At 56.1% G+C, this 26,138-nt stretch overlaps 3 protein-coding genes and 1 long non-coding RNA gene across 7 annotated transcripts; 2 read left to right on the forward strand and 2 right to left on the reverse strand.

Annotated features, from left to right (window-relative positions):
- Positions 1–400: 400 nt before the first annotated feature.
- Positions 401–4,719, forward strand: CLDN19 (claudin 19). Of its 2 annotated transcripts, none has more exons than XM_087755784.1 (5): positions 401–626; positions 1,940–2,104; positions 2,244–2,331; positions 2,793–2,939; positions 3,702–4,719. In XM_087755784.1, exons 1-5 carry the CDS (start codon positions 404–406, stop codon positions 3,730–3,732), a joined length of 654 nt encoding a protein of 217 aa, XP_087611910.1. In that variant the 5' UTR covers positions 401–403; the 3' UTR covers positions 3,733–4,719. The 2 variants fall into 2 exon arrangements, with proteins under 2 accessions (XP_087611910.1, XP_087611909.1); XM_087755783.1 differs by having other exon boundaries at positions 4,329–4,719.
- Positions 4,720–4,842: 123 nt separating this feature from the next.
- LOC148055994 (uncharacterized) lies at positions 4,843–9,159 on the reverse strand. Its single transcript, XR_015704401.1, has 3 exons — positions 8,472–9,159; positions 5,904–7,949; positions 4,843–5,741 (listed from the first exon to the last, which is right to left on the reverse strand). It is a non-coding gene; the product is annotated as an uncharacterized LOC148055994 (long non-coding RNA).
- On the forward strand, positions 9,160–13,209 carry LOC104011256 (claudin-16). The gene is made up of 5 exons (XM_087755793.1): positions 9,160–9,284; positions 9,611–9,713; positions 10,724–10,888; positions 11,041–11,232; positions 11,806–13,209. The coding sequence occupies exons 1-5, from the start codon at positions 9,171–9,173 to the stop codon at positions 11,895–11,897; spliced, it is 666 nt and encodes a 221-aa protein (XP_087611919.1). The 5' UTR covers positions 9,160–9,170; the 3' UTR covers positions 11,898–13,209.
- Positions 13,210–13,971: 762 nt separating this feature from the next.
- Positions 13,972–24,173, reverse strand: YBX1 (Y-box binding protein 1). 3 transcript variants are annotated; one of them, XM_087755765.1, is made up of 8 exons: positions 23,856–24,173; positions 23,424–23,487; positions 19,874–19,907; positions 17,530–17,619; positions 17,004–17,306; positions 16,460–16,542; positions 16,085–16,362; positions 13,972–14,346 (listed from the first exon to the last, which is right to left on the reverse strand). In XM_087755765.1, exons 1-7 carry the CDS (start codon positions 24,010–24,012, stop codon positions 16,116–16,118), a joined length of 978 nt encoding a protein of 325 aa, XP_087611891.1. In that variant the 5' UTR covers positions 24,013–24,173; the 3' UTR covers positions 13,972–14,346; positions 16,085–16,115. The 3 variants fall into 3 exon arrangements, with proteins under 3 accessions (XP_087611891.1, XP_087611890.1, XP_087611892.1); XM_087755764.1 differs by having other exon boundaries at positions 13,972–14,351; positions 23,856–24,172; XM_087755766.1 differs by having other exon boundaries at positions 13,972–14,351; positions 16,085–16,350; positions 23,856–24,170.
- Between the last annotated feature and the right edge of the window lie 1,965 nt (positions 24,174–26,138).

Genomic DNA, 26,138 nt, shown 5'->3' on the forward strand with positions numbered 1-26,138 from the left:
TCCCAATTTTCCCTCCCCAGCCCCAAATCCCCCCAGGATCCCAGTTTTCCCTCCCAGGACCCAAATCCCCCCCCAGCCCCCAATTCCAGGACCCAAATCCAGCCCCAAATCCTCCCCCAGGAGCCCCAAATCCCCCCCCCCCAGGATCCCAGTCCCAGGACCCAAATCCCTCCCCGGATCCATCCCCCCCCCAGGATCCCTCCCCCCCAGCCCCAAATCCCTCCCCTCCATCCCCCCCCCGATCCCTCCACGTCCCCCTCAGCCCCCTCCCCGCCCCCCCGCCATCTCCCCAGGGGCGGGGGCGCGGGGCGGGGCCGGGGGCGGCGTGGGCGTGGCGCGGGCGTGGCGGCGGCGGCGGGCGGCGGCGGGGGAGCGCGGCGCGGCCGGGCGGGAGGCGAGGGCGATGGGCGGCGGGGCGCGGGAGCTGGCCGGGTACCTGGCGGCGCTGGGCGGCTGGGTGGCGGCGCTGGCGGCGGCCGTGCTGCCGCAGTGGAGGCAGAGCTCGTACGCCGGGGACGCCATCATCACGGCCGTGGGGCTCCACGAGGGGCTGTGGATGAGCTGCGCGGCCCAGAGCACCGGGCAGGTCCAGTGCCGCCTCCACGACTCGCTCCTCTCCCTCGACGGTGGGTACGGGGGGGTCCCGTGGGACAGAGACCCCGCTCCGGGGCTCTGAGCGCCCCGTGCGTCTGAGCTGCCCTTGCCCTGCTGCAGGTCTGAGCCCCGTTGTGGGTTTGACCCCCCCCCCCCAGCATTGGTCTGAGCCCCTCTTATGGGTTTGGCCCTTCCCCCATACGGGTCTGAGCCCCTCCTATGGGTTTGACCCTTCCCCCATATGGGTCTGAACCCCTCTTATGGATTTTACCCCCCCCATATGGATCTGAGCCACTCCTATGGGTTTGGCCCCCTCCCCAATATCGGTCTGAGCCCCTCTTACAGGTTTGAGCCCCCCCCCATTGGTCTGAACCCCTCTGTGGGTTTGCCCCCCCTCATATGGATCTGAGCCCCTCTGTGGGTTAACCCCCCCTCATGGGTCTGAACCCCTCTTACGGGTTTGAGCCCCCCCATACGGGTCTGAGCCCCTCTTATGGGTTTGACCCCCCCCCCCCATATGGGTCTGAGCCCCTCTTATGGGTTTGGCCCCCCCATATGGATCTGAGCCCCTCTGTGGGTTAACCCCCCCCATGGGTCTGAGCCCCTCTGTGGGTTTGCCCCCCCCCCAACAGGTCCGTACCCCCTCCACGTCCGAGTGCCCCCGCAGGCCTGGGCTCCCCTGGCCCCTCCGGTGGCCTGGGTCCTCAGCAGGTCTGAGCCCCTCTTGAACAGCGCCTCCGCCATGGGCCTGCGCCCCCCAATGTGCCTGAGCCCCCCTCAGAAGGGTCTCAGCCCCCTTTACCCCTCCACTGCTCTGAGCCGCGATGTGGGGCCAAGCCTCCCCCCTCCGCCCCGTGGGCCTGAGCCCCTCTTGGCCCCCAACTCCCCCCTGGGTCTGAGCCCCTCTTGGCCCCGTGGGTCTGAGCCCCTTTGCGTGTCCGAGACCCCTCCCCGGCCCCAGGGGCTGGAGCTCCAGGGTGGGCATCACGTTTGGGGCCTGACGGTGCCCCACGGGGACATCGCAACCCCCGGGGCTGGGCATCACCCTTGTGGCATTTGGGAACTGTGGTGCTGCTGCGGGCAAGGTGTTGCCCAGCCCAGGGAACCATGGGGAGGATGAGTGCGGCGGGGAGGAAGGTCAGGGAAGGCACTGGGAGCCGTGCCCTGAGTTGAGCTGAGGTCTCCCCGCCAGCCGTGCGGGGAAGGGGTGACACGGGAACCACGCAGCGAGGACAGGGTTAAGGACAGGTTCATCCCCAGCGTGGGACAGGGTGACCTTGCTTTGGGAGAGGCTGAAAGCACAAGCTGCTGAGCGGCTTTTCTTCCCCCTCCCCGCCGCCTGCAGTTCACATCCAGACCTCCCGGGCTCTCATGGTGATTTCTCTCCTCCTGGGCTTCTTCGGCATCATTGTGAGCGTGGTGGGCATGAAATGCACCAAAGTTGGCGAAGAGGATCCCGTCACCAAGAGCCGCATCGCTGTTGCCGGTGGCATCCTCTTCATCCTCTCTGGTAAGGCGGCTCCAGCCCTTGCACCTCTCTGATGTAGGCGACGTCAAACGCCTTTTAAAAGCTGTTTGGTGGAAGAAAGGGCAAGGAGCTGGTTTGGTGATGGACCCCGTGTTGCTGATGTTCAGTGGTTGACCTCCAGGTCTGTGCACGTTGGCGGCCGTGTCCTTGTACGCAGCGCAGGTGACCTACGAGTTCTTCAGAGAGAGCACCGTCCCCATCAACGCCAGGTGAGAGCCCAGCTCGGGGGATGCTCCTTATCTGAATCCCAGCTTGTCCCTGCGCTTCCCATGGGATCTTCCCTTGCCGGTTTGGGCGATGCACGGGGTCACGGGCAGATGTGCCGCACGGGGTGGGACCTGTGCCACCCCACAGCTGCCACGTTGCCGATGTCCCCGATGCTAAGCTTTAGCCGGTGCCACCGCTGACTTTGCGCTGGGACAGAGTCGGAGCGCTCACGCGGAGTTTCAGCCCAAGGGAGGATTGAAGCACGGGGAAACCTGGTAGCTGGATCCGGCCAGCGTGAAAGATGGGGATGGCCAGAGAGGAGAAGAACCAACATCTGCCCTGACGTCGCCCGTAGCCTCGTCAGGCCTTCGAGCATCCTTGTGTCCATGGGGTCCTCATCGCAGTTTGCACCTCTGCCTTTTCTGCCCCCCTCCCTGATGCTCCCCTTTCTCTCTCACCGCAGGTACGAATTCGGCTCGGCTCTCTTCATCGGCTGGGGGGCCGCCAGCCTCACCGTGCTGGGGGGCTCCCTCCTGTGCTGCTCCTGCCCCGCCAAGGAGCGGCGAGGACAGCAGTACTACCGGCAGTCGCAGCCTTCGACGGCTCGGGAGTACGTCTGATCCCTAACCCTGCCCTCCTGCCGCCCAGCGCCTCCCTCCCCTCCCAAAACCAGGCAAGACCCCGGCGCTCCCAGCCCGCGTGCTCCTGGATGCCCCATGAGACCGTTCTCCTCCTCATCTTCCAGGTTTCAGCGCCGTTTGCAGCGCCAGCCTCTAAAACAGGGTTTTTTTGGGGCCGTGGCTCCCGTATCCGTCGTTGCCAGGCTCCCCCCAGCCAGGCACCCCGCGGGGTGGCCGGGACTGTGGGTGGCTGGACCGCGTCCGTCCGATGCCGGGCCCGCGGGGGTGTGCCGCACAGAAGCGCCTTGTGCTGCCACCAGCCCCCTGCACCCTGCGGCCCTGTTTTGGGGAGCAAGCAGGGAGCGAAGCCGGCGCGTGGTTTTCCCGGGATGAAGCTACTGCCTACCTCCCTCAGACCCAGCCCAAGCCGGGGCTCGAGCATCCCTGCGCCCCGCTTTCGGCAGCGGGACGCTTTCTCGAGGCAAGCCCCCCGCCTCATGGCTACCCAAAAGCAACATTTTTTTATATTATCATTAATTCGTGATTCGAGCAGATGAGGAATTAGCAAGCACCCGGTTGTTGGCGCTCCAGCTGAGCTCTGCCAGCTCAAATCTGCCCTGGGCTTATTTCTCACCAGGCACAAGTATGTGGCCTTGTTAAGCAGAAGAATAAATGGCGTTGGGCAAATTAAAGCAGGCAAAAAGGGGGCTTTGAACACAAAGCAGCGGTTTGTTTTTATTTTTGGTGCCCAGTGCAGCTATTTCGGGATGGACAGACCCGTGAATTTTGATGCCTCCCCACCGGGTCCAAATCCTTCTTGCCCCGACGGGAGCCCCTGGAGCGGGCGGTGAAGTCTTCAAACGCTGGCGTGCTAATCGCCTCCACCTCCTCGTGCCTCGGCGCCACCGCTACTAACTGCTGGGCAAGCGCCCTAGCTCCGGTCTCATCCGTAAATCCCCCCAAACCCCCCCGACCTCCATCCATCCGTCCACGTCGCGTGTGCTATGCCAGCTAACCTGCAGGAAAAACCGGTGGAAATGATCCAAAGAGCTTGATTATATATTTTTTTATTCTTCTCCTTCTTTTTTAATCCCAATTAGCTGAAATAGCTGATTTTTTTTAAATTTCATTTCCCTCTCTCGTATTTCATTTTCCTCTCTCTTATTTTATTTCCCTCTATTTTATTTCATTTCCCTCTATTTTATTGTATTTTGCTCTATTTGATTTTATTTTACTCTACTTTGATTTTATGCCCGTGCGCTGCTTTGGGCCCTGCTCTGTGCCGGAGGGGAAGCGATGCGATTTCAGCCCGGGGGGGGGGGGGGATTTTTCTCTCTTGCGCGCGGGACTAACGGGCCTCTTTCTCTTTTAAATTGCAGACCCCCTGTAAAAATGTCTTCTTCACCCATCAGGGGAGAGCAGTGCTTATAGCCTGGCTTCACCCATCAGGGGCTTGGTTGGCTGAACCCATGGGGTTCCCCTCCAAAAATACACCCCAAAAGCTACTGCAGTGAGGATTGAAAAGGAAACGCGTGCTTTTAAAGGAAAAAAAATCAATCAAAAAGGCGTTTTTTGGTTTTTTTTTTATCAAGAGAGCAGCGTTGTGTAGAAGAATGTTTTTATTCTTTTAATATAAAATTGCATTCACTTTTCTATGGGATGCGTGGCCGTGGGAATGGGACGGGTTGGGATTTTTAAATGCATTTTTTTGCTGATTGTTTGTACTAAAAAATTGTGACTCAGTGGTATTAAAATATTTCCGATCACGGGCATCTTTCTCAAATCATCTCTTTGTTCTCCTCGCTTCCAAATCTGGGCCAGTCCCGTGCAAGCGCCTCCTTTGCTGGGTCGAAGCAACTTCTGCAGCATGGGCCGAGCAGGAGGTTCTCCCCCGTGCCGAACGGGTTTTGCCCTCCTGGGCAAGTGCTAGCCAAATATCTCGAGTTTGTTGCCATGTGTCGCTCTCGAAGGAGGGGATGCGGCCTTAAAAATTGCTTCGTTTAAGGCTAAGCCCGTGGAAAAGCCTGGCTGCCCCACGCAGCAGGGTTGCACCCGTGCTTGCAGCCACCGCTCGCTCCCTCCGCAGGGCTCTTCCCAAGGCTGCGATGCCACCAGCCCCCTCCTCTTATTGCCCCTCTGATGGACCCGCAAAGCTGGGCTCGCCCTTATGTTCTCCCATTTTCCATGAATTCAGAGCTGGCTTGTGCTCAATTGGGCGCTTTGCTCATTTAAGCTGAATTTTTGCTTTCCCCAGGGAGGGGCTGGACCCCCCCCCGTGATGCTGTGCCTGGTTTTCCTCGGGGGATGAGGCTTTCCATTCAGGTTTTTGCACAGCCAGGGGCTTATCTCAGCATCCTCAGCCTGCCCGTGGCGCCTGGTCCACCAACACCCCCCATCCCACCTCCGACAGCAGGGATTCGGGGGCCTCGGTGGCTCCCGTGACATCTCCGCGGGTCACCCGAGGGCTCCCCGGGGATGGGCGCCGGGCTGGAAGCACATCGGAGATGGGGGGGGGGGGTTGGAAAAATAGCTGAGTGGCGATAACATGTTCGGGGGTATAAAGGCCCCCACTGTCCTCCGGACAATCCCTCGTGTGTTTTGCACAGGGCAAAGCGGGATAAAATAGAGGAACGGGACGCCGGGCTCGCTGCAATACGCGGGATCTGCCTCCGTCCACACCGAATCCAGGCGAAAACATGGGGTTTCTCCCCCCAAAACACTTCTTTAATAAATAATAAATGAGGAACAATATTTATGTTTCTGGTCACACCTCTTGCTTGCATCCAAAAACCCTGCGAAATAATATACGTATTTAAATAAGCAGAAATGAGGGAAAAGGGAAAATGCCCCCCCCCCCCCCCCCCGATGCCAAGCTCACAGCAAATCGCACCAAATTGCCATGGCATTGAAACCCCACGTGAATAAGAGAGTAGGGGGGGGAGGGGAAAAATCACCTTTTTTTCTTTAAAAGAAAAAAATATTACAATAATTTTAAACTCCATTTCAGTGCCCCTCGTTATACTGAGCACGAAGATGCTTCTGCGGCAGCGCTGCCCTTGGCCGGGGCCCGCCGCCGGTCCGCACGCAGAGGGGCTTTTCTCACGCCTCTGAGCGCGGTTTTATTTGACGGTGGTTTGAAACTGGGTTTATTTGATGGTGGGTTTATTCATTTTTATTCATTTTTATTTGTTGGCCTGCCCCGCCGGCGTCTGCAGAGACTTCTCCCCCTCCATGAGATGCTCCCATCACAGAAAACAGCTTTCTCTCTCTTTTTTTCCTTCCAGCCGCAGCGGGTTTATGCTGCGCAACGTGGGCTAAAACACAAAGATTTGGGTCTCCTGTCAGCACCGTTTTTTTTTAACAGATGGGTTTTACAAACCTGGTGGGACACGGGATCTCGTTTTCGCCTTCATTAACCAGGGAAATGATCTTAATTATCCAACTACTGACAGATCTGCCCCTCCGCCCGCATCTTTTCAAGCCCCCCCGAAAGGTTTCAGTTGAGAATTGGCAAGGCAGATTGATATACAATAAACTGTTTAGATGAAGAGAAAATAAAAAATAAACCTATTTGATCGGTGTCGTCGGGGCATGCAGCCGTAGTTTTGCATTGCTTGGGGTCACACCAGAATTTCACGTCACGGATGTCCGAGTGCCGTAAATTCCTGAGCTGTAAATGTTGGGAAAGGCAGGCACCCAAACCCTCCTGGATGTTTTCAGTCCTAATGCCCAAACGTTGGCCCTGCCGTGTGCCGAAATCCCAGAAAAACAGGATAACCCAAAGTAAAGCCACAGCCATCGCAGACGTCAAGCACCCGGGTGCCTCTGCGGGGCTGAAGCGCGAGGCTTTGCGTCGCCAAAATCCCCACAGCTGGGTGCCGCAGAGGATTATCCAAAGGGATAAAAAAAACCAAACCCCAACCCTCAACAAACCTAAAAACCCCAGCGCATCTCTCAAACACAACCCGTGAAATGGAGACGCGGCTGCGTTTTCCGTGGGTCCGGGAGAGGAGGGTGCGGCGATGCCGGAGCGCCGCGGGGCACGGCTGATCCCAGGGATGCTCGGAGGAGGCCACCCCACGACGCTTTGCGAGGAAGCCTGTGCAAAAGCGATTTTTTTTCCGACTAGTAGGGGATCAGGGTCCAAACCTGCGGTTTTTAGGGCAGCTCCGAGTGCCAGGCGGCTGGGGTGCCGCTTCCCAGGGTCACAAAAACCTCCTCGGGGGCTGACCAGGCGCGTTATCTGAGCCAGAACCGCCGCAGCGGTCATCGCTTGCGTTCCACTTAACGGGAAAATAAAAAAAGGGTCTTAGTTATTGGCTGCGTGCCTGGCCAAAGGGTTTTAATGGTCCTTCTCGCAGTTCAGCTTCTTTCTCCGGCCACCTCCACCCCTCTGCCTCTCTTGCACCGGTCCTGGGGACCCAACATATCTTAGGCCACTCACTCCGAGGCAGTAATTAAAAGGTCTAATTAAAAAACGTGGGATATTCGCCCAGGACACAGAGTCCCCCACCTAGGGAGTGTTCCCAGCGCGTTCCCACAGGTTTCCCCACGTGATATTTTTTGGGGGGAGGCTCCATTCCCAACCTACCACTGTTTGAACCGCAGGGATGCCCATCACGCCTCGGAGCACAAAGCCCATCTGACGTGCCTTGGAAAAAACATAAATAGCCCAGCGCGGGCTCCGGCAGGCGTTGCATTTCTCCGACTCCATCGGGGGGGCAGGATCAAATCCCACCGGTACCTGAAAGCCTTCAAGCCCACGTCCCCAGCCCCGGTCATCGGCGACAAAGAGCTTTTGCCATCGTCCCACCCCAGCAAGGATGAGCCTGCGGTGAAGGTAACGCTCTCCCCCGAGCTCCTTTTCATTGCTAACAGGGTTCGGAGCTGGGTTTTGCCGGGGTTAAGGATTTCTTTCTTTTCTTTTTTGTTTTTTTTCTTGCCCATATAACTCAAATGGCTGAACGGATTTTCTTCAAAGGCTCCGAAACAGCCAGGGTCTAGTGGTAAAAAAATAAGGTTATGGAGAGTTTGCGCTGAAGGGAGCCGGGGAAATTAAAAAAAACTTTGTAACTTGGGGTCTAGGAGGCTGCCTGTTAAAAACAGAGACGCTGAGAGCGAAGCGGACGGAAAGGCTCAAGGAGCCGGGGTGAGCGGCACCTCTGCTCCCAGCCACGTCCCAAGAGGGGATGGGGTGGGAGCCCATGCCTACAGGGTGTGGGATCCGCGACCCTCCTCCCCCTCTGCCCACGGGGGAGCCTGGGCCAGGGCGGGCAGCATCTGGCTGAAGGCCACCAACTCTGCCATGGGGAAGAGTCATCGCCCTACGATAACTAACCCGTGCGGCTCAGAGACCCCGCCGATCTCTTTAATTAACCCACTCATGGGAACGCCTCTGCCCAAAGGGCTGCCGCAGTCGTTGCAACTTCAGGCACTAAAATATTTAGCACCTTGAGTTGCAAAACGCAGCAAAGAGGGACTCAGGGCCAGGCTGTGGAGATAGGATGGCCTCTGCTCCATACCTTGGGCACAGCTCCTTCTCTGCAAAGTCCTCAGTCTCTGGCAAGGATGGAAAACAGATGGTCCCATCCCCTCTGGTCTTTGGAAAGCCTCGGCAGCACCCAAGGGCACCCACATCAAGCCCCAGCAGCCTTCATCCACCTCCATAATGGGAGATGCTTTCTTTGGGCTTGTCGCTTGAGGTTAGGACATCTCCATGGGACGCTCATCTGTGCTCCAGCCTGGGTGTTACAACATTTCATTGCTTTTTCTTCAAAAAAAGAAGCAAGAAAAGGCAGGTGCTCTTCCCACCGAGTCACAGGGATGCGGGGATGGGGGCACCAAGAAAACCTCCGGAGCCACATGCTCAGATCACAAGCTCTGACCACAGTAGTTGTAGTAGACTACTAATGGTTGGCAACTTCAGATGGTCTATTTGGATGAGAGGACACCTAGAGAGCAACCCCACATGGGTATGTCGCCACTGCAAAATTAATGTATCTCTGAAGGCCCTGTCTGCATGCAAACCTGGTGGCCCAACCTCAGCTGAGGGTATTGGAGCATTTTGGCAGCACTGAGGACCATGAGGTGGGCCCCAGATGACTCACAGGGACCCAGAGGACACCCTGGCCTAGGTGGCACTTTGTCCCTGGTGGATCAGGTGCCTGGGAAGTGGCCAGAGCAGAGCTGACGGACGTCTCTGTGCCCTTGCAGGCAACCCCATGAGCGCAGCCTTGCAGATGACGGCCTTCGTCCTTGCTCTTCTCTCAACGCTCTTCCTGCTCCTTGCCACGTGCACCGACTGCTGGATGGTGAACGCTGATGACAGCTTGGAGGTGAGCAGAGCAACCATCTTCCAGGTTAGCAGCTGGGAGCAAGGTGGGTACCTTGACATCCATGGGGTTGCGCCATGTCTCCACGGGCTTGGAAAGGGGCCATGGTGGGACAAACCCACTGCTTTCTGCGTGAGTTTGGAGGATTAGAGAGAGAGAAACGCTGGAGCAGGAGGAGGCAGAGCGCAAGGTATGGGTAGGGAGTCACCGGGACGTGTCCAGCTGCGGTGCTGAGAGCCCGAAGATCTGCCTTGCTGGGCTGGGCCATCCCTGGGGAGCTGGGGTGCTTTTTGGTGCTTCTTGCTGGAGTGTCTTTCTCCCGCTTGCAGGTCAGTCACAAATGCCGGGGGCTTTGGAGGGAGTGTGTCACCAACATGCAGGATGGGGTCAGGACCTGCGACCAGTATGACTCCATTTTGGCGGACCACCCAGGTAAGCTGGCGTGGCCTGGAGGCATTTTTTAAGTTCACAGCTAAGGGTTTTCCCTCTTCCCTTTTCGAGAAGATGATCCGCTTTGCAAAGGGCTGATCCTCGTCAGTCAGCAATGCAGGCCCAGGGCTTCTCTTGGTCTCCTGCCCCATCAACGTGGCCTGGATGGCAACCCATGGGCCAGCCAGATCTGCCATGGGGCCACCAAGCTGGAGAGAGGCCACGAAGCCGTGCCACCTCACAACGAAGGGGTTTTGGCACAGGTGCAGCTCCTACCCCGCGTTCCATGGTGGGATCTGCAGCCCCACTGCTGTTGCGTGCAGGGGTGAGGACCATTCCCGCTGGGCAAGCGTCCGCAGCTCAGGGAGTCATCTCGTGGCATGGAGACTTCTCCTGGCCTGCACAGGGCGCATCAGGCCCTGCACAGAAGAACCCTCGTATAGGGTGTTGACACAGGAGAACACAGGTTCGGGAAGCGAAGGGAACAAGAAGTCAGCATGGACTAAGTCGGGCCGTTGTGCTGCTCTGGGGAAAAAGCCGTAGGGAGAAGTCCCATCACACGCGGCTGGTGACGTGAACCGTGCCAGCTCTCATATTTTTCACTGGTATGTTGACATTTGCTGTTCAAAACCCCAGCTACACAACTTGGAGAAGAAAAACCCCACAGTCAGGACAGCAGCATCTTCTGTCCAAGCCTGTGCAAGAAGGTCTTGAGTAGGTGACCACGTCCCAGGTGCTGGGATACACCATAAGCTGTTTGGTTCCTTGAGCTGGTCTAATAACGGGCTTATTAAGTCCTGTTGCAAGGTTTCAGATGATTTCATTTCAGCCTGATGAGCACCTTGCACGCGGCAGGCATGGGGTCGGTGGGTGCCAATGTAGGTGTCTCCTACGGACTGGTGAGCTGGATGGCTCTAGCAGGGACACAGGCAGCAATCGGGAGTGGGGAGACCAGTTCCTCTGACCGTTCCTCAGTCCCCTCTCCGGTTTTTTTGTTTTCCTTCCCTGCCCAGTGAAGATCGTGGTGACCCGGACCCTGCTGATCACAGCGGACCTCCTGGCTGGCCTGGCTTTGGCTACGTTGCTCCTTGGGCTCGACTGTGTCAAGTTCCTCAAGGAGGAGCCTCGCGGCAAACTGAAGATGTGCTACGGGGCCGGTGTCATCCTCGGCCTCGGGAGTGCGTGGCTGGGAGAGCTCAGGGGGCAGATGGACCCTGTGGCCCATGGGAAGCTGGGGAGATGCTGGGAGCTGGGGGCACCCCCCCCAGGGGGGTTTGGTGAGCATGGGGGTGTTGTATGGCTCGCTCTTACCCGGCCCCGTTCCTCCTAGGCATCCTGGGTCTTGTGGGCTCCGTGTGGTACGCGGTGGACGTCTACGTGGAGAGAGCCATGCTGGTGTCGCACAATATATTCCTGGGAGTCCACTACGACTTCGGGTGGTCGTGCTGGCTGGGGATGGCCGGCTCGACGGGCTGCTTCATGGCATCCGTCCTGCTGACCTGCTGCCTCCACGCCTGCGCAGGTCGGTCTGCCCTGCCCCCCCCATCCCACCGTACGCAGCTTTGCGCCCTGCAGGGACGTACGCGGGGCCACGGACCAGCTCAGGGGGCGCGGGCACTTCTTGCAGGGTCCAGCCGAAGCAAGGGGAAGCCCTTGGCAGCCAAGGCTGCGCCTCGGCCGGGGAGGCCGGGTCACGCCAGGCAGGACGGGGCTGCGTGGGGACCCCATGAGGGCACGGCGGGGGTGCAGAAATGCTCCATCCGCATCTGGGGGACCTCGAGGTCCTGGTGAAGGTGTGTCGACGTCTACCCAAAGCAGTGGCCGGGCTGGAGCTGTATCACTGTGACCAGCCAAAGCCTCAGCCGGTGGCCGCAAGGACGCGCCGGTGGCAATCTGGCCGTGCCACCGTCAGGGACGCGGGGCAGGCCACGTCTCGCCAGGCGTCCCCTCCAGCCCTTACGCCCCTCGGGTGGAAGCCGACCCCACAGCGTCGGCTGTTGGGGTTCATTTCTCCTGCCGTGTCCCCATGCTGTGGCCCCCCCCGAGCCCCCCTGCCGCTGCCGGCCGTGACACAACCCCAACTCTTTCCTGGCAGAGCCCAGCGGCCGCTGGCAACCCCAGAGGCTTCCCCAGCCCCGGGGCCAAACGGCCACCAGCCAGATGTACGCCATGGACTCCCGCGTGTGACGGGCAGCAGCACCTCCCGCACCTGGCCCCGCTGCGGGGTGCTCTCCCCCCCCAGCCTGACCCCATTAAAGCACCGTCGCCTATACTGGGACATCTCCGCGATTGCTTTAAGGCTCTGATCGCAGGGTCTGCGCGAGCTGTAGCTTCAGCGGCTGCAAAAAAGCAAGGGTGCTGCAGAAGTCCCCCACAGAGGAGGCTTTTTCCCCCCCGTTTCCAGCCAGGTTTCGCAAAACCAAACCCCAGGAACGCGTTGCTTTAGGACAAGAGGTCACCGAGGCCCCTGGGAAGCTGTTGGGACACTGAGGGCAAAGGAGCCGCTCCGACATCGCCCAGCTGCTGCTTTGGAGGAATTTAGGAATTTGCCTTTTCTGCGCGGAGCAAGACTGACTCCGCGTGGCTGGTGGCCCCGGTCACTCCGTGCCGGCCTGCTGGAAACCGCCCCTGCGCTCAGACGTGTGGCAGCACACGGTTTGCATTTAAAAACCGGGTAAAGCTTGCAGCCTGGAGCATTTCTCGTTATCAGCGGAGGAGCGCGGTGGCCGTACGTCTCGGGCACAAGGCGCCGAGTCAGTTTGCAGCCTAACGGAGGTGCTCTGCCTGCAAAGTTGGGGTTTTAAGTCCACAGGAAAAGGGAATTCTGTTTTCCCAGTGAATTATTATCCTTCTTCACTTGCAAACCATTATGAAAACAAACCAGAACCCAAACCCGCCACGCCCCCCGCCGCAGTCGCCGACGGCTTAGTCCTTGCCCTGATCCCTCGCCCCAAGGCTGGCGCAGAGAAACCACGGCAGCGCAGGGAAGCTGGGCAGAAACCTCCCTGGCAGGGGCTTCGCCACCCCGAAAGGCAGCAGCCCGAGCCCCCGGGCCCGCGCAGACGTTGCCGCAGGGCTGCAGCCGGTCCCTGCGGCGGGAAGGCGCAGAGGAGACTGGCAGCAGGGCTTTGGTAGCCTGGGCAGGCTGCAAAACACCCACCCCCAAGCCGCCCCTCCCCGGGGAAGATGGGGACGTCATTTCTCATCTCACACGAAGCCGAAAGGCAGCAAACCTCTCGCTGGATCGCAGCTGCCGCTTTGGGTGCTACGGGGAAACCGCCGCCGGCCAGCTGCTGCGTCCTGCGGCACGGGAGCAAGCGCGTCGGTCGTTAGCACGGGTTAAAGCAACGCCCCAGGGACCTGAAAAATGGAAGAAATCCGGTCACTAAAGCTGGGCGGCGGAAATAAAGAGCGTGACTGAAGGCGCACGGCTCACAGCCGACGCATCGGACGAGGGGCAGAAGCGCGTTCGGAGGTATTTAGAGAGAGCAAGACCTAAATGCGCGGGGCTGTTAATGGCTGGCGCTTGAGCACAATGTAAAAAAAAAAAAATTAAAGTTAAAAAGAGCAAGCGCGGAGCCCATCAGTGCATAGAAAGGAAAGCTGTCAAGAGCTGCCATCACACAACCGGATAGGCACGTTCCTCACTGGTAATTTATGCCCGGTGCTATTAGAGCACAGCACCGCGAGCGGCGGGGCGGCCGAGCGAGCAGTGGCCGGGGGAAGAACCGGCTCTCAGCCACCCCGGCGGCGGCCCCGGCTCTCAGCCACCCCCAGAGCCGGTTTCACCCCCGGGTGACAGGGGACTGCGGCACCGTGGGGAGGCCGGGAGCCTCCCAGCACCTGCGCGGGCTTCCAGGCAGCCTCCCGCTGCTCCGAGCGGGACACGGAGCCGGGCAGGACGTTAAGCCGAGCCTGGGCAGGCGCCAGGCTGCTGGTGGAGGCTCTGGCCTTCAGACCCAGGCGGGAACCTGCCTTTTCCCTGGTTTTCCCTCGATTCCCCTTCCCGCACACCAGCGGGACACCAGCCACCCTTCCCACCGAGCGCCTCCCCTCTTCGCCCCCCGAGAGCCTTTCCACCCTGTTGCCGTAGGGCTCAACGACTTCAATTTTCTTTTTTACTTTAATTTTTTTTTGCATTTTACCCCAACAGCCTGTATGCTGAAGGAATAAAGTAGTATTTTTTTCCCAAACCTTATACCAACGCTTCACTTAAAACCCTTCATACAAACGTGGGTTTAGAACGACGAAGCACACAAGGTAATTCTTTAAGACCTTTATTAACAGATGCTTGCAGTTTGACTTGAAAAAATCAGGTGTATTATTTCATACAAATTAAAAATGAGGTTCTTAAAAATCTCAACTTGACCAGATATGAAACAATTTAAAAACCTTTAAAGGTATATTGAGAAAAAACAGGCTTTTAAAAAACGTGTTTATCGTTTCCAAAAGGAGACTTCTTCAGGTAAAAATAATAAAAATCCCATGCTGCATAGATAATGCAGATAGTTCTGTAATCTGGTCAACAGCAAAAAGCAAGCACTTAAGGTCTTCAGTTCCAATTCTTTTGTTCATTTCTTATTGCTGGAATTTCATTTTCTTTTCTTCTTCATTTCTTAAGTCTTTTCTTTGATGACTAAACTGAAAAAGAGAACAGAAAGGACCATCAGGCAGGTGTCCGAGGGGGTTTTGTCTAACGAGACTCACCCGCAACGCACAAGCTCTCACCGAGCTCACCTCCACACACCTCCACACACCGACACCGCCCTCACCAGCTGCAGCTCTTCAACCAGCCCGCGACGCTCCCGCCATCAGCCCGCTCTCAGCAGCCAAAACCGCCATCTTCCACCCAAACCGAACGCAAAGGACTGCGGAAAGACGCGACGCTGAATTTAAACGCAAAGGAATCCCGCCTCCACCTCTCCCCGCACCGGCCTCCTGGGGAGAGCCGCCGACCTGGGGCTCCGCACTGCGGGACCGGGCCTGGAAGCGGAGCTGGGAACTCCGAGCCAGCCCCTGGGAAGGCACGCAGACAACCCGAGATCTTCAGGAGACGGCTGAGGAGCAGGTTTCTACCTGTGCCCAGCAGAGACAGCGCAGCATCAGCAAGCCACTGCCCAGACCACAGAAACCACAATTTATTTTCTCCGACGCTGCCGACAGACAGAAAGAGCAACCAAGGGCCATCCTGGGGTTTCGCTGAAGCCCACGAGGAAGAACTCATCCAGTTAACCATTAAGATGGACGCCAGGATAAGAGGTTCACATCAAGCGCACGGAAAACCCAGCCGCGAGGCTTGAAGAGGCATCGGGTAGCCCTGCACGACAAACCCAGCAGCGCCCAGCCCTTGAGGACCCAGCTCTCGGAGCTGGGAGGCCCGCGGCTGCCGGTGACGCCACGCTACTCCCCACGCCCAGCTCCGCGCTCCCTGGTCATCCCGTTAACGTGACCACTCGTTACCGCTCCCACCAGAGCCTAAATCCATCTTTCCACCTGCCTGCCCTCCAGGCAACGAGCGAGGCGCAAAGGGAGCGGGGTACGAACGCTGGCGAGAGGAAGAACAGCCAAGGCAGGTGCCAGGCAAAGCCCAGCAAGTAGAAAGCGACCCGGCAATGAAAATACTCCCAAATTAGCAAACTGTCCTTCAGAAGACAGCACCAAGCAAGTGCCAAGTCACAGCCAGCCTACCTTGCAGCGAAAGCAAGGTTTTAACATCAGCCTTTACGCAATCCTGCCAAGCGGCAACCGCACCAGCGCTGCAGTACCTCAGCCGCGGGCGCCCTGGATGCTCCAGAAAAAGGACCGGACCATCTCTACCAGTTGTTCCAGCACTTTTTTGTTTAGATAAAAAGCTGCTACTGAGACACTCCTGCCAATTCCGCATCAGCTTTCTAGAAATTCATGCCTAGAGGTCTTAATGCCATTCACTTCCCCTCTGGGACCGAGGGGTAAAAGCTCGGACGCTTACAGAGCTGAGTAAGTCCCAGTGCCCCTTTCTCCCAGCTCCTTTCTCGCCACTCCGCCAGCACCGCCAGAATCGCTGTACCGGGGTGGGCGAAGGCTGCCCCAGGCCTGACCTGCTCCTAAGCACAGCCCAGATTTTGAGATCAACAGTGATTTTAAGGCAGTGACTCCATCAATGAAAATTCAAGCCTGGTAACTGAGTCCTCCCAGTTAATCAGCATTTGTACAGCAAAGTCCCCCAGTTTGGTTTTGCAGACGACAGCGAGCACGCTCACAAGCGCGGCCAGTTTGGTTACAACACGCATGAGCAAGACTAGTCCAAATCTTTTAAGGCAAAAAAAACAAAGGAAAGCATCAAAAGCAACAAGTCGGTCATCAAATCGTATCCTCAAGAACCTCCGGACACGCACCCGGATGATGGTAGAGATGGTAAGCCGGTATTTACTCAGCCCCGCCCTGCTCGGCCTCGGGAGCGGACGTGTTCTCAGCTGGTGGTTCGGCTGTCTTCGTCTCTTTGCCATCTTGTGGTTTAGGGTTCTCTGGGCGTCTGCGTCGGTAGTTGAAGTTACGACGGTACCGACGTTGAGGTGGCTGCTGACTTTGGGTTTCATCCCCTTGGTTCTCTTTATCTTCTTCGTTCCCATCCTCTCTAGGCTGTCTTTGACGAGGAGGACCCCTGAAAGTCAAGCTAGGCTTTAACAATGCAGCATCTGACCATCGCCATGTTCTGTCTCTGTTGCTAAAAGGCAAAGTTTAAAAAAAAAAAAAGTCCGTCTGCAGCATACCTGCGAAATCGTGGTCTATAACCTCGATACATGTTCTGCCTGACTGGTCTGCCTTGTTCTCCTGCACCCTGGTTGTCAGCACCCTGGAAGACATCAGGTAACAAATCATCTTAGCCACAGGCAGAAGCCTGTAACACCACGAGCGGGCAAGCCGTGAGGAAGACGGCTGTAAGGGGGCTGTCAGGTCAAGCCCGAGGCGTACGACGAGGCGGGCAGAGGTCCTAGGGCACGCGAGTACGCACCATTAGAATTTCCGTTTCTTCCAGTTAATCGTATAGGAAGTTACCACAAATTCAAATTTGTGTTTCTTCCAGTTGATCGTGCGGGAAGTTACCACAAATTCAAACACATTCTTGTTTTTTTTAAAAGCTGTAACATTAAGACCTTCTTCAGCTCATCAACATCTTGCTCCAACGCTTCATCCTACCGCCAAACCTTACCAAAATCACCTTGAGTATCTACGAAAGCGGCAAAAAGCTGCGTCCCATCACCCTGCTCCAAAACAATCAAGCCAGTTTAGCCCCACACGTTAAGCAAACGTTACCTCCACTATCTCTCCCTGCACGGGAGGGTTGGAATATTGTGGTCGACGCCCGTAGGGCCTACGCATATAGTAAGGTGGGTACCGCCGCCTGCGATAGGGACGGCGTTGCTGGGCTTGACCTTCTGGTATGTTCTCTGCTCCTTCGTTCTTTTCCCCACTCTCACTATTCTGGTAGTTCTGCTGGTAGTTGCGTGGAGGACCCCTACGACGTGGATATCGTCTGTAATGGTTACGGTCTGCTGCGTATTTACTGCCTTGCACTGGAACGCCGCCAGGACCTGTAACATTAGCTGCCTCCGCACCCTAAAGAGCAGGGACAGCGTTAGGTAGGTAAACACTCAGCATCGAATCAGTTATAGCGTAATATAATTCAGTACTTAGCAACGATTTACATCCACGTTGTAAAGCAATGAAAAACCATTCATCTCCTTGGATGTCATCAGGCATCGACTCAAACCACAGGCCACACCAAAGCCTGCAGACCAAGTTTTCCGTGCGTACGCTAACACCCGAGAGGTGAGTTTACCTTTTCTCCCTCAACCACATCAAACTCCACGGTCTCTCCATCTCCTACGCTGCGGAGGTACTTCCTGGGGTTATTCTTCTTTATGGCAGTCTAACAACATAACATCGCAAAATTACATTTACAGGCACAGCATGAGAATACTACTTAGCATATCTGAAGACTTTTTTTTTTTAAAACAGTAAGTAATTTGAGTATTTAATATCTTAGCAGGAAGACCTGTACTCCTAAAAAAAGCAATTAACACTGTGCAAATCCAGGAAGCCATAGAATTTACCCATATTACTATAGTTCTGGCCTATCTGAAATGTGTAACAGCTGACTAGAAACACCTGTCAACGTGCCGCTCGCTAGCTGAAAAAGCGGTCTGAAAACAAACAAACCCCCCCACAATACACACTGGCCATAGCACGCCTAACCAGAGTTCAGCTTTAAACCCCCCCGGAGCAGTTACACTTTCCTCTGAAGCAGATACACCAGTATATAAGCCTTTCCAGTCATACACTCAGATTCCCAGCCCTCTACCACTTTCCCACACCACCGCAGCGTGCAGTAGCCTACCTACAAATGAGGCCGTCCCACGCTACGTAAACACATCCATGGCCAGAAATCACGAGATTTCTTTCTCTAGGCTTCCAATACCATCGCTTCAGCTGCGGTATTTATCAATCAATCACAAATCTGCTCCAGCCGGGTATTATGCACCAAGGATTAGCCCTTCCAAGGTGTCAGCACCAGGCAAGCCTTTGCATCGCTATCTGCGTGTTAAATGACATTACTAGAAAACACTGAATTTTCCATCCTATTCAGCAGCGGATTAAATTTCTGACAGCTGAGTTAATGCTCAATACGCACCACTCAGGCACATTGTTTATCAAACACTAACTGAACAGTTATACAAATGTAACAACTTTACAAAAAATATCAGCAACAGAATTTGACTAGATTGTTTTCCCTAAATGGAACAAAATCTATGGAAAAACATGCCCACAAGTCTCAGCCTATAAAGCAGTGGCTTCAGGGAAAGACAGGGAACCTTCTTACAACAGTAGCTGAGCGTAACAGCTCTTCACGAGACCCAAGCTTGATAACGGGGATGGGAAAAAGCATACGCAGCTATAACTCCTAACCCAAGCTGATTTCTTTCAGATTAGACCTCTCAAACTGTTTTGTCATGAAAATTATTACATTAAAACAAATCACTGCCAAAACTGTGCTTTTAGAAACACAGACAGGAGTTACATGACAAGTCCTGAAATCCGACTCATAAGTCAAGGTCACTTACAGGTTCCCCTACTTGCAAATCGAGTACTGAAGGCTGAAAGCTTCCCGTCAGGGTAAATATTCCTGCCTCGGTACACCGAAATGCAGTGGAGTCGCTTGGCCTTTCTCCACTGCCCATTACAGAACAACCTCTTCCAAACAAACGCCTCTACATTTTAACAGCAGGTAATTCAGACATAGCACAAGCAAGAAGCTGAGAGATGGCAAATCGAACTCGAGTCGAAACGCTTGCCAGGGGTTACTTTTTCCTCCCTTTGTTGACAACATCAGCAGTATATCCCTAACTCGAAACAAAAGAGCAATCCATGGGCTCCTAAATGCCAGAAGTAAGCCATGCTCCACTAAGAACTCTTTGTGGGCTGCTTGACAACAAGAGATCCTAAGACAGGGTAAAAACACAGAGCTGATCACAGAGACTTACGAGTCAGATGCAAAGGACTAAACTAAGGCCAACCCGCTCCATGAAATAAACCGCAGGTGTGGTGTGCAGTCTGACTCCGATCTAGTTTCCAGACATTTACACGCTCCCCAGAAATAATATTTAAGTGTACCTATCTGTTTAATTGAAAAAGTATCGATTAAAATGTTTTCAGGCTTTCACTGAAAGCCTGGAGCCTTAAATTCCATAAAAGTTTTGCCTAAAAAAAATAATCTTCACTGGCACTTCATCCCTATTCCAGCCCAATTAATTTCACTCCCTGCTGCAAGCTTTTCATTTAACCTTATTTCCCTGTGCTAACTCACAACTACACAAATCCACAGGGTGACTGAACTGGACTTCAAACAGTTACCCCCGAGTCAACAGAGCAGACTTGCAGACAGCGCAGTTTTCATCATCGTACAGCATCAGCCCGCTCGACCCCACGTATCTCCTGTCCTCACGATGGATGCAGGTGGATACGCAAAACCCCCGAGCACACGCAGGCTGTGCTTGCAATCCGATAGTGAGCAACAGTTGTTTGTGTTCAAGTAACACGTCTTGGAAAACGTGAGGCTCTTGCACAACTTCAACCCTAGTTCCATAGGTCAGGCATAGCAAGTTTCGGTTTCAGGGAAGTCTTACCTGATGGACAAACACATCTTCCTTGGTGTCATTCCTGCAAGACAACGGGAAATGGAAATTCATGTATGAAACGCACACTAAATTAGCCCAGTTTATGAATTCAGTTGTTTGGGGAGGGGATCAAACAGGGAACTGTCAAGACAACCAGCTATCAGCATCAGCCTCGCTCCTCAACCTGCTCCCAACCAGTCCCCTACTAGCTCACTGCCTGAAGCGAAGAGATCGTCAGGTAGCCTACGCAAGGGTCAGGGCACGGGCTGAAGCCCAGTGAGTCGCATGTGAAGGCCTCCTCTCTCCCCCCTGCACACCCCTCTATCCTTCACATCCCACCGATGGAGATGCTGGAGGAAAGAACACCGGACAGCAAGCAGTCGCTTCTGACAGGGGCTGTGTGGGAGATGGGCTATCGCAATCCTTGAAAGAAGCTACGATATCGCCACTCGAGCCTTGCCTGATCTCCCCGGAGTTCCCTCCTCCCAGCCTCCTTCATTTAAGGAGTAACAACACTAGTGGACCACTAGCAGGAGGGTTATTCAAGTTGCATTTGTCAGCAGAGAGGACAGAGCTTGGGTTTCTCCCCCCACAAGAAACAGAAAACAGCTCAAGTCTGTACCCACAAGAACCCGAAAGCACCCTTCAGCGTGAGCACAATACAGTTTCCACCAGTACCACGCTGAGTGAGGCTGGACAACCGCACCACCAGCTGAAGTCAGAAGAGTTTCTCTCCTGCCATGAAGAGGCAGAGCCCGAACAGCCGCCGCGCTGGTTTGGGCGCTGTACGTGCCGTTTCCACCACCCGTAACAAACTTAGAGCCATACACCCAAGCATCGTACCCACTGAACCTCGCTGCAGTGTTAGTTTCATTACTCTGTGGAATGGTTTGAATCAATAGCAAAGCGGCTTTTAATTCCTAGAATGACTGGTTAAAGACATCACAAAGCGTGCTCAGAACTGGAGAGCTGACAGTTATCGGTAACAGAATAAAGATTTTTTTTTTTTTTTTTTTTTTTAAGATAAAGCCAAGTGTTCCTCACCACCGGCTTTAAAACACGAGGATAACAATGAAGACTTTTTCAAAAACTCAATCCGAGCTATGGCTCTTCTGCCAGACAGCACCAGTAAAAATAAGTCACCTTGTTTCCTCATGGAACTGATGCCTACAAGCCTCAAAGGCTCCTGCAAAAAGGTAGTCAAAAGGCAAACAAAGCCGAGCCAGCCTGATCATCACGAGGCAGCGTAGCTCCGAGGCCCCACGATGCAGCATCCAGAAGCCCTTGCAAAGCCTGAGCCTGAATACTTTCTTCTCTGCAATCTAAGATCTCTTACCAGAGGCTCCAAGAGCTGAAAACCTTCAGAAGAGCCCGGTAACAGGTTTTCAGTTAAAAAAAAAAGAAAAAGCTTAGCCCATTCCTTCACCCTCAACTGAAAACCGGTGGTAGGAAGTGCTTCACCATCTATGCTCTGCAAGCGTGGATGCTCTACGCGCTGGTGCAAGTTTGATGTTGGACAACCATACCAGATGCTTGTTTGCAAAGGCTGTTTGAAAATGCAATTTCCATTTGAGAGGACACAGGAGCTTTAGATCAACGAATGCCTCAGTTACACAGATACAGCTCAAGGCATATCCATGGTTAGTTAAAAAAAAAAGAAATCTCCTGGTCCATTTTGAAGCCCAGTGCCTGCCATGTGATTCCTGACGGTGGTTTCCAGCAAGCCTGCTGCCGCCTGGACGGAGTCAGAGTAACCGCCATCACTTTCTCAAAGAAAACTTGAAATGGTACGAGAGCAACCCCCATCCCGAAGGCCTAACAACCCTTTAGCTTATCTTTGCGCTAAACGCTTCTCCCCTCAACACCACCTTTAACACCCAAAATTTAAAAAAAAAAAAAAAGGAATCAGACAAGCACAGATGAAGAAAACGCCACTGCTAAGCTGAGGAGAGCACTAAATAGAAGCCAGCTCCAATTATGGTAAGAGGACCAAGTCAGTGGCCTGCACATCCATTTATTACTTTGACAACTGTGAGAAACAACTGACAGATACTCCGAATTCAAGCTAGCGTTTCAGAACAGAAATGCACTTTTAACGTTAAAAAACCACAGAAAATACTGGAAGTTAACGTGCACCTATACCAAAGCTAAATTTTAGTTCCAAAGCTAATTTTAGCTGCAAGCGGACCCGGCTGAAGCAAAGACAAGCAAGGGCAGGAGCTCCCGCAAAGTTTCCCTTGCAGCAAGCCAGAGAGATTCCAGAGTTGAGGAAATGTCCTCCAGTTCGGTTCCCATGCTGCGGCTCTAATCTCTTGATAACACGAGATCACGCTGGGTTTCTCATTAAAAATGGCAACCTCAGGGATTAAACAGCTGCCAAATTAATGACTGGGGAAGCCATTCGGATGTCTTAACTAGCTGCTGCCGCTTCCTTGCTTGACTCACATCACCGAGCCTTTCCACTACTGAGGGAAACAGGAAAAAAGCCTTCCCTAGAGGTAGAGTTTGTGGCCTGCGATTTTATACGCGTTTACGAAAGCCAGAGACACTGAAGCTTACAGCACCGAGGACCAGACGACATTTAACATTAAAATCTGCAAGAAGAATGCAAACTGGGCAGACTCGGAGTCAAGTTTGTAAAGCTGCAGACACAAAACCAATTAAGGAGCTTGGCAGACACTTAAGATTGGGTCATAAGGTAACAGACAATTAAAAAAAAAGCAGTATTTAAAACAAACCTAAATAAAAGGCCCAATAAAAGCACCAGTATCTACACTCGCTTCCCTGAAGAGGGGTTCCCAAGCCTTCTGCCAAATTCTGCAGCAGCGGTTGAGGCAGTAGGTGTGCAAGGGGGAACAGCTCTTCGAAACAGGGCCTCTGCAGCACAGCGCCCGGAGGCCTCCAGAACCGGCGGGTACAACTGTTTCCCATTTTTCCAGAACTGGTTTCAGAGCAATTCCAGGACTCCTCCACTACTGGATAGCTTCACCGATATGCCCGTTTTAAGTATTTACACAACTCTCTAAGTGTTCAAATTTTTCTTTAAAATCGACGACTGTCATAAAAAGAATCCTCTAGGCACTTGTTTCTTGAGAGCCCTTTACACACTCCGGTCTCGCGATGTGAAAGAAACCTGGATTTTGCTCATTTCCCCTACGTTTAGGGTTTCCTCAAGAGAGCGTGCTTTTAACTACCAAGCGCTCAAAGCAATTTTTGCTCGCATCGATGCGACTGAACTTCACGCAGGAGTTTAAACGAATACTCTGTGCGTGCTAAGAGCCAGCAGACTTTTATACCCTTAAGAGCAAAAAAAAAAAAACAAAAAAAAAAAACCCCCACAAAACCCCAAACCACCGTAAATAACAGAATCGCCACGGAAGAAATTACCGCCATGAGAATACCTTCACTGAGAGCAAGGCCATAAAAAGCCAACCCAACAAACCCCACGGGGCAGGGGGTGCTGGGGTGGGGGTGGGAGGCCCCTGCCCGGGGTGGCGGGGGGACAGGGGCTGCCAGCCCCCCCGAGGCGCGCACCCCCCCCCCCCCCCGCGCCCCTCACCTGTTGATGAAGCCGTAACCGTTCCTCACGTTGAACCATTTCACTGTTCCCAAAACCTTCGTTGCTGCGGGGAAAGGGGGGGGGGGGGGGGGGGGGGAGAGAAAGCGGCAGCGGCGTCAGGGCGGCACGTGGCGGGGCGGGGCACACAAAGGCCCCGCGTGGCGGACATTTTGAGCCGCCCCGCCCCCACCCGCCGACACGCGGGGCCCGGCGGCGCGCGCGGGAGGAGGAGGAAGAGGAGGAGGAGGAGGAGGAAGAGGGCGCCCAACGGCCGCCGCGGGCGCGCGCGCCGTGAGGAGGCGGCGGCGGCGGCGCGCGCCGCCCCTCAGCGAAGGGGAGCTCGCGCCGCCCCTCAGCGATGGCGGGGGGGGAGGGGGCTCGCGCCGCCGCCGGGGCCTCCCAACCGCCGCGGACCCCCCCCCCCCCCCTCACCGATGACCTTCTTGTCCCCGCCGGCGGGAGGCGCCGCCGAGGCCAGGCCGCTGCCCCCGTTCCCGGTCCCGCCGTTAGGTTTAGAGTCGGCGGGAGCGGCGGGGGCCGCCGCGGGGACGGGGGCGGCGGGCGGTTGGGTCTCGGCCTCGCTGCTCATGGCGGCGGCTTGTTCGGTGCGGACGGTGGTGGTGACTGGCTGTTTGCGCCGCCTCCCGCGGTGTGATGGTGACTGAGGCCGGCCGTGGGGGGGCTGCTCCCTGCTCCGGGCTCGCTGAGCTCCGCTCTCCGCTCCCGATACCGATCGAACTGGCCACAATGGCGGCCCGCACCGGCTAGCCACCCCGCGCGCCCCGCCCGCGCGCGACGCTATTCGCCGCTCCGCCCGTCCGTTAGGCGGCCAGCGCATCTATTGGCTCTTCCCCTCATAGCCACCGCCCCTCCCGGAACGCCTATTGGCGGCGGCGCCTGCCTTTCCTCAGGAGCGCGCGCCCATTGGCTGCCTCGGCCGCGGCTGCCAGGCTCGCTTTTCTTACCGGCCTACCCGGAGTCCCCGCCCCCGCGCCCTGATTGGCCGCTGCCGCCGCGGCTCCCGCCCCTAACGGGCCCGACCGGGGAAGTGCGGGCGACCATGTGGCGGCGGCGGCGCCGTCCCCTCCCGCCCCGGCTCAGCCGCCGCCCCAGCCCCGCCGTTACCGGCACCCGGCCCAGCGGACGCGCTGCCGGCGCTTCCCCTCGCTTTAAAAAGACGGGGCCGAGCGGTGGAGCCGCCGCCGGCCCCGTTACAAGGGCTGGGGGCGGCCCCGGTTAGGTAAAACACTCATCAGAAGGAAGGAGCCCGGGAGCGTTAATTAACGGTGGGGAATGAGGGATCCGGAGACGTGGCGGAGCTGCTGAAAACGTCTCATTACGGGCAATTAACGCGTTGTCATCAGCCCCCGGAGGAACGGCGGCGGGGCCGCGCCGGCGGGCGACGAATTGGCCCAAGTGCCGCGGCTGGCGCTTGAAGTGGGGTGGGGGACCCGGCCTAACCCCCCAGGGAGCGGGCAGCCCGGCCTAACGCCCCTCCAAGGGAGCGGGCAGCCCGGCCTGACCCCCTGCAAGGGAGCGGGCAGCCCGGCCTGACCCCTCCAAGGGAGCGGGCAGCTTGATCTAAGGCCCCCAGGCAGCCGGGCCTAACGCCCCACCTCAGAGGCCCCGAGCCCTGTGCCAGGCCTCCTGGTGAGGAAGGGAAAGGGTCTGGCCTTCCCCTACAGAAGCCCGGGACCCGGCTGAGGCGCTCCCCCAGCCCCTGCGCGCCAGAGATGTGCGGCACGGCTGTGGCTCTGGTTCCTCCCCAGGGAGCTCCTTTGACTGCACCTGCCTGGGTAGCTCCTCAAGATAAATGCCTCCTAATTGAGCCATTTGAGAGCGAGGCTGTCGCCCTGGGTCAGAGGTCTCTGAAAAGGCTTGTCTTTAATTAGCCTCTCCCTAAGCATCCCATCCTTCCTTCCCAGTGGAGCTTCTCTGCCAGAGGGATGAGGAGAGACTGGGGGGGGCAGCTTCCCCTTACCCTGAGCCCTCCTCCCCTTACCCCGAGCCCTTCTCCCCTTACCCCGAGCCCTCCTCCCCTTACCCCGAGCCCTCCTCCCCTTACCCCGAGCCCTCCTCCCCTTACCCCGAGCCCTCCTCCCCTTACCCCGAGCCCTTCTCCCCTTACCCCGAGCCCTCCTCCCCTTACCCCGAGCCCTTCTCCCCTTACCCCGAGCCCTCCTCCCCTTACCCCGAGCCCTCCTCCCCTTACCCTGAGCCCTCCTCCCCTTACCCCGAGCCCTTCTCCCCATCCCGGCAGTCAGGAAAGCATCGCTGCTGGGTTCTTCACCTCGGTGGAGCCCTTCTCTAACGACCACCTTTCACCTCCTCTTTGCCTCCATTCCCTATGTCTTCACCTCACAGCCGCTCAGAGAGCTCCAAGATCTCTGCTGGATTCCTCAGAGGGAAGGTCCAGGGGAAACCCAGCATTCCTGTCCGCCAAGTCATTTTCCTTGGGCACTTGAAAAAATGTGGTTGTTGGCTGCAGATTCCCAGCCCTGCCCTTGGCAATGTCATTCCTCCCACGTAAGAGGAGGGAAAGGTCACCAGCAACCACCAAGAAGGTCTCTGGGAGCTGACCCATCGCTCCACCATCTTTGCAACCAACATGTACCCCCTTGGGATCAGCCCTTCCAGCATCCCGCACAAATCACTCCGGATTTCCCCATCCCAGCGTGAAGAAGAGATGCCAGTTCCCCACATTACGCCACGGCC

The sequence above is a fragment of the Nipponia nippon genome, unplaced genomic scaffold, assembly GCF_047370975.1.
Source record: "Nipponia nippon isolate SJK-2023a ecotype South Korea unplaced genomic scaffold, ASM4737097v1 scaffold_19, whole genome shotgun sequence".
NCBI classification, from domain to species: domain Eukaryota; kingdom Metazoa; phylum Chordata; class Aves; order Pelecaniformes; family Threskiornithidae; genus Nipponia; species Nipponia nippon.